Source organism: Epinephelus moara, chromosome 13 (genome assembly GCF_006386435.1).
Source record: "Epinephelus moara isolate mb chromosome 13, YSFRI_EMoa_1.0, whole genome shotgun sequence".
In the NCBI taxonomy this organism is placed as follows: Eukaryota; Metazoa; Chordata; class Actinopteri; order Perciformes; family Serranidae; genus Epinephelus; species Epinephelus moara.
In genome coordinates this window covers 33,042,106-33,049,574 of record NC_065518.1, presented here as the reverse complement: position 1 = coordinate 33,049,574, position 7,469 = coordinate 33,042,106, and the positions used below count along the sequence as shown (strand labels likewise).

The 7,469-nt window shown below is 40.1% G+C and overlaps 1 protein-coding gene across 4 annotated transcripts in view; it reads right to left on the bottom strand.

Annotated features, from left to right (window-relative positions):
* Window positions 1-734: 734 nt before the first annotated feature.
* Window positions 735-7,469, bottom strand: part of exoc6 (exocyst complex component 6) — a 78,545-nt gene continuing 71,810 nt past the window's right edge. For all 4 annotated transcript variants that reach the window (XM_050059724.1, XM_050059725.1, XM_050059727.1 and 1 more), the window contains 2 exons: window positions 5,010-5,122; window positions 735-1,210 (listed from right to left, as the gene is read on the bottom strand). In XM_050059724.1, coding sequence (XP_049915681.1) covers window positions 1,084-1,210; window positions 5,010-5,122 — 240 coding nt within the window. In that variant the 3' untranslated portion in view covers window positions 735-1,083. The remainder of the gene's footprint in view (window positions 1,211-5,009; window positions 5,123-7,469) is intronic.

Below are 7,469 nucleotides of genomic sequence, written 5' to 3'. Positions count from 1 at the left end.
CTTCACTTTTTTCATGAACATCAGTCTTTCGAGACGTCATCATCCATTCATCTGTTCCTCCATCCATTCATCCATCCATCCATGAGCTCAGCATCACTTTCTTTCTGAACACATGCATACACAGTAACAGTATCTCAAGTACTGGGACAATGAAATTAACTTGGTCATCCATCTTCTTTCTGTTAAAGTAGACAGATGGTGAAAACCACATGGAAACACTGAGATGTTTTCCTGCCACAGTAACTACCTGACTATCATTTCTTAATGTTCTCATGAGATCAGATTTCTTCTACAGAATCTGTTCTGATTGTTTCCTGGAACTGAAGCCATGAATGCCAGAAAGTGGAACAAGCTAATGATGTAGGATACACTGGAAGCTTGGTGATGTAGTGGTTGTGGGTTGCCCCCCTAACTTGTTGTGCAGACAGTGTTGACCTTTGACCTCACTGTCCCAGTACTTGTGAGAGTCACTTCCTCTGCTGTACCGGTCTTCCCCTGCAGCTGCAATCATCACTAATGTACAAAACATAGTTTGTCTTATTATAGCCATTAAAAATACTTTACAAACACTTTACTGCTCATTCCTGTGAAGATTCCAGTAAACTGTTTAGTGTGTGTGTGTGTGTGTGTGTGTGTGTGTGTGTTATTTACATTGAGTATTCAGTCAGGTATAACAGCAGGGAGAGGATATGACTTTGTGTGTGTGTGTGTGTGTGTGTGTTGGGGTCGGATATGACTTTGTGTGTGTGTGTGTGTGTGTGTGTTGGGGTCTGTTCCCTGCATGCCTTGTACAGTGTGTGTATTGCTGTGCTTTCATGTGATGTTGTGTGTATGTAAGCTGTCTGTCCCTTTTTTGTGTTTGTGTGTGAGTTCCCTGTGTGGTTCCTTGTCATGTAGTTTGTTATCACTTCATTACATGTGCGATCATCTCCATCCTCTGTGTTGTTGAGTGTGTTGGCAGTTTAGTGTGTGCATTTGACTGCATGCATGTTCCATTCTTTACATCTCTTTGTGACACGCATGTTGCTCCTGTGTGTGTGTGTGTGTGTGTGTGTGTGTGTGTGTGTGTGTGTGTGTGTATGTTTAGGAGGACATGCCATTAACCAGGCTCCTTAGCTGTTTGACCACAGTCTCTATCAGTTTCTGTTTGTCTCTATCGTTCTTCCTGAACTGAGAGAAGATGTTGTTCTTCTTACTGGTATCCTTCATCCTGGACAGAGACAGGGACAGAGACAGAGTGTCAAAATGACAAGTCAGTCAAATGTACTCTTTCAGCAGTGTGCCCACTTGCTTGCGGCTGTTTATCCGACTTAACATTTAGGTTTGATGAAACTGATACACAGTTCATTTGAGGTTGGAAGGATTAACTAACTCAACTGGTGGGGATGGAGGACTTTTACAGGCGGCAGTTAGGGTTCTCTCACATTCAGCCTGTGTGGCTGGATTAACACACTCTCTGGTGCATTTAGTTTGCTATGTTTGGGCTGGTGTGAAAGCTGGCAATCAAACTCTGGTGTGGACTTAGCATCTGGACTGAGACCACCTAAAAAGAAGGGTCTCAGTCCAATTCCAGGCAGGCTCAGTTCAAATGAAGTGTGAAAGCCTAACAAATCAACCACAGGATCTTTGGATGATAGATATGTGATTTTAGCGTGAATTAAAAATCTAAAAAAAAAATTAAAAAAAAGGAAAAAGAAAACAAGCATACCCAACAACAGCGTGCAGACAGAAGAGAAAATATTGTTTATGTCAGTTAAAGTGTGCTCTCATCTAACAAAGTTAGCATACAGTTAGCAATGGACTTCACATGACAACATTTACAACTTGGATTAATTTTTATGAAAAAACGTTTTGATTCTTTTGATCAGTGGACCCTTACAGTCTAAAGGAATAAATAAAATCTAGGAATGGACACATATATTCAACCTTTATAACCCCATCATTGGTAGGAAGTCAACACTTTTAGCTTGTCTCTTGTGTACCATCTAAATCTGTATGATTTTTGCTTTGGTGCTCATCGTGTCAGTAAAATGAATTCAACAACTGAAATGCTAATAATCTAAATAAGCTAATGATGTGTAGCATGTCCATGTTGACAAAAGTTTAAACATTTGTATTTGTACACATGATCTAAGCAGCAAAGAACTACCTCAAACTGATGCCCAAACACCTGTAGCTCTTTTCGACAGTCATTTGCTGGCTTGGCCTGGCTTGATTTGGCTTGATTTGGGCCATCAGCCCAGCACAGCAGAGATTTGCATTTCCCTTACAACAGGGCTACCTACTTGAAGGTGTGTCTTTAACTGATGACTGCTTGTCTTGAGTGATGAAGTTTAAAAGCAGTGGGCTGGTCCACGGCTAAGGTCCCCTGTAATTTTTGCTGCATATGTTTTTCCATCACACAGCAGAGTAGGTAAAAGAAGTTTACCTTGTTTTTCAATCTGCCAATATTTTCTAGATTGATTTGACAATAAAATGTCAGAAAACAGTGAAACATGCCCTGTGTAGTTTCACAGAGCCCAAAGTGATGTCATCATGTGGTATGTTTTAGGGGCCACACACATGCCATGTTTTTTGTGCCCTCAAATTCATTTTTTTCAGTGTAAACACATGGCTCAAATGCCAGGTCGGCACTGTCGGAGCACGCACATATTCCCGCATGACCCTGCATTTTCCAGGTGGTTAAAGACGCAGCATGTGTATGGCCCCATATTAAACCAACAGTACAAAAATACAAAGCTATTCAGTTTATAATCATGTATGATGTATGACATTTTTACATTTTAAAAGCACAAACAGGCACATTTGGCTTTTTAGCCAAAAAACAAAAAAATAAACAAACAAATGATTATTCAATGATCAAATTAGTTGCCAATTAATTTTATATATATCGACTGATTGATTAATCTACTAATCTTTGCAGCTCTAATGTGCACATTACTATGGTTAACTAAGGTGGGGCACTGTTCAAGCAGACATTCACTAAAAATCGAATGGATGTTCTTTGTGTGTAAATTTCACCTTGATGTATCCAATAATGTCATTTAACATCAACAAAAATGTTATATTGACGAGACAAACTCTATACTGTAGAGGAGATGCAACCATGTTTAGATTATTGAGCATGCATGGAGAAGACCAAAGAGAAGCAGTGATGAAGCTGCACCTACCCCCTGTAGACTCTGAGCAGCAGCAGAAAAAACAGCAGAGAGAGGATTTATAGGAACACAAGTGCAAAATGAAACCAAAACACAAGAAAGAGACATAGCAGACATAGGACATAGGAACCAAATTCATGTCAGGATTGTCAGGAATTATATGGAAGAATTATTGTCATTAAGGGCTATTAGTGTGAAAGATAACGGTACAATGTTGACAGAAACTTCTCAGACATCAGACTAAAGAATAGGTGTTGATATGTTAGCACACTAACATTTTTCTTAATACCATACTACCTGTGGTGGTAGATATTGACTTTTTTTGTTGTTTCTAATACATCATCTTAATCACGACACCTGCTCTAAATTGACCCAGAAGCAATCTTGGAACCAAATCTTTCCTTATTAGTGTCTGAAGTGAATGGTGTAATAACCACCCACACCAGAACATCTTTATAAATACAAATGTTATGGTAAAGCTGCTTCTGTGTTACTGAGTGCATTTCTATTCATCTGTCCATGTGTGCATTTTTAAATGCATTAAAAAACAGGGTGGAAATGTTTGAAATATTAAAAAAACAAAAAAAAAAAACCCAAAACTAAAATTACCGCCTTGAGTTTGTATGGCTTCATGCACCAGTCAAGTGTGACTTACAGTTTACATCCATGTCTGTGAAAACATGGAGGCATTACACACATTGTCCTCTGGCAGCACAGCAGATATATACAATCAGCACAGTTTCAAGGTGGACACTCAAGGTGAGTGTCACCGATTCAGTATCTGACCAAATGTCTCCCCTTCTGTTGCTGAGATATGATGCTGAGTAATGGCCAGAAAAGTGTTTTATGCAGAACACTATGATGTCACAGTGAAGCTGACCTTTGACCTTTTGGATATGTAATGTCATCACCTCATAATTTTATCCTATTAGACACTGCAATGAAATTGTGTCATAATTAGTGTGTGAATTCTTAAGTTTTGGCCAAAAGACATGTTTTGTGAGGAATCAGTGACCTTGACCTTTGACCTTCAGCCACCAAATTCTAGTTCATTGTTGAGTCCAAGTGGACGTTTGTGAAAAATTTGAGGAAATTCCCGAAAGGTGTCCTTGAGATATCGTGTTCATGAGAACGAGATGGAAGAGGTCACAGTGGCCTTGACCTTTGACCACCAAATTCAAATTAGTTCATTGTCGAGTGCAAGTGGACAGTTGTGCCAAATTTTAAAAAATACCTCTAGGCGTTCGTGAGATATTGTGTTCACAAAAATGAGACAGACAAGGTCGCAGTGACCTTGACCTTTGACCAACAAAATCCAATCAGTTCATCCCTGAGTCAAAGTGGACAGTTGTGCTAAATTTGAACAGATTCCCTTAAGGCATTCTTGAGATATCTCGTTCACAAGAATGGGACTTACAGATGGACGGACAACCCAAAAACATAAGGCCTCAGGCCACAACTATTGCCAATGCGGAGGCATAAAAAAAGTTAAAATTTGGTTTAAATTTGCACTCCACTTGGATGTAAGACTTCTGAAAAAGCTGGACTTCCAGATAAGTCTGAGAAAAAGCTGCTGACCCAAAACGTTAATCGAAACTAGAGCTACTTGCTATGTGGATCTATTTGTTTCTACTTTGTCAGATATTTCTTTAATTCAGCACCCACTCCATTGGACACTGCAATGTACATGTCTTTTTTACGGTTTCTTATTTCAGACATTTTAGTTAACTTGTTTTTTGGTGGCTTTTACATACTTTAATACTTAACACAAATGCTGATTGGCTTTTAAAAAGTGATGTTGAAATACTGTATATGCGTCCGCAGCAGTGTGAACATATCAGATACACTCACTTCTCCAGCAGAGCCAGGGCGGTGGCTGGGTTCACTCTCAGGTATTTGGAAGTTGGTTGGCCATAGTCTGCCAGGTAAGTTGACCAGTCCCACACCATGAACAGATCCAGGAGCTATAAAAACACAAAGACATACAACCCTCAGATGTACAACAGACCCTCACTCATAACCTTTTTTTTTTTTTTACCAAAATTAGCATGTGAAAGAGGGCTTTTTTAAACGTGAGGAAAAAAAACTAAAAATAGGCGATAGACTCCTTTCCCATTGCCAGTAGACCAGAGCTGTGCACACAGCTCTGGAGCAGACGAGTATACCTTTCTGCCTGTAGGTTTTTTTTTAGTAATTTGTCACATTCAATGTCATGGATGGGCCAGAAAACATGTTAGTAAACAGTACAAAGCAGCATGGAGGCCAGTGAAAATGTAACGGTGGTAACTTCTTTTTGTATCTCTCTTACTTATTCAGTTTCTCTCTTTCAAACTTGGTGCAGACTGGTCAGACAATTAATGGTGTAATTTTGATAAGGCCGTATGTCCACCAAAGCCTTACTTCGGTAAGCTGAAAAAGGTGGTGTTTAGCAGCACTATCATTTGTCTTCTTTGATGGTTGGTCTTTGCTGTGATTGGATGGTTGGTGACAGTGATGAGCGCAGGTGTTTACCAAAAACTAAACATTTTCCAACTTTCATTTTTAATCGGAAAAACAGAAATAATCACAGACATTCAGTGTTGAATTATATCACTGGACTTATTTCACCAAATCTCCAAAAACACTTTTGTACAAGGCTGGATTATAAAGCTTTTGAAAAGAATACCATCACACAGGAGTCCTCATTGGAGCAGCAGGATGGGTAACATTAGCTTTCGGGCTAAAACTAGCCAGTCTTTCTCTCGCATGCGGTGTTACTGAGATATTTAACATTTGTAATGTTATGTTGTATATGACATTGTCAACTCCAAAGTTTACTTCTACAGTGTCCAGTATGTCAGATTTTTACACATCAGTCCCATTCAATGTTTATTCCCATTATATTAAAAAGCAAGGTGGTAGCGGTGTCAGTGGGCTTTTTGTGTAGTTGGAAAGAGGCTTCAGAAAGACAGAGGAAGGGTGAAGCAGGTAGCGGCTGAGAGAACGTTCAGGGGAAACAGTGTATTTGTATAGACTTTACTTGTTACTAGCACTGTTTAAACGTGCATTTGGCAGTCAAGTATGTTTGAGAAGAACACAATTGATGTTTTTCCCCCGTTGAAGGTTTTTTTTGGGGGAGTTTTTCCTTATCCACTGTGAGGGTCCTAAGGACAGAGGGATGTCGTATGCTGTAAAGCCCTCTGAGGCAAATTGTGATTTGTGATATTGGGCTTTATAAATAAAATTGATTGATTGATTGATGACTGAGAGGACAGAAGTCACCATCTCCATCTAATCAAAACCAAGCAGAGTGAGAGCTGTGTTAAAGCCAGGTCAGGAGCAGGGTCAGATGATGTAATGATGGTAAACACTTGAGGATCCTGGGTCACTGCGTCACTCAGAGACACAGAGAAAAACAGAAGAGTGAGGGCTGCAGAGAGAAGCAGGGAGGAGGGTTCTGCCCCTGCTTAACATGATGAGTGTTAAGTGTGAACAAGAACATTTTAAATGAACCCCCCCATGACCCCTGGTTAACCTGATGGAGATGACCCCCCCTTACCCCACCCACACACACACAGTGTATGCTAATGTCATAGGGTGAAACAGCTGGGTGTTTGGGTCATGTTGAAAGAGCAGTGAAAGAACAGCTTAGTGATAATAGCATTATTCAGCTGACTGAGAGACTCCGACACACTGAGAGAGGCTTAGCAACAATGCCATCATTTTCACCTGGAGCTAAATGATGAGACACCAGCAGCCATCTCAATCTGACACCCACTGAACCCTCCACACGTCACATCAGCCAACAGGATCTGATACAGCTGGGAAATCAATTGCTGGTATATCAATATCATGATAAAGACTAGATATTGTGTAAGATTTTGGATATCACATTATCGTAAGTGTTGTCTTTTCCTTAGTCATCATATCCACAATACTGATAAATATTCATCAAAAATATCAGTTTTAATATTTTGTGGAAGCACCAAATGTCAACTCTATAGTATCGTAACCATATTGATCGTCAAGATATTTGGCTAAAAATACTGTGATATTTCATATCACTCAGCCCTGACTTCAGAAACATCCCCCCTCCCCCCTCAGGAGAATCTTCTCACACCACTCCACTCTGACAGATGACCCCAGACGCAGCGAAGACAACGATCAGTGTAATCTCATTCCGCTGGGCAAGCTGAGTCATGTTATCATAAGAGTGAAATAGTAAACACATTTGGGAAATATTTAGGAGACAGACTGAGTGTGTGTGTGTGTGTGTGTGTGGGGGGGGGGGGGGGGGGGGAGTCAACCGTCAATGTGGAGAGTTGTCCTGGA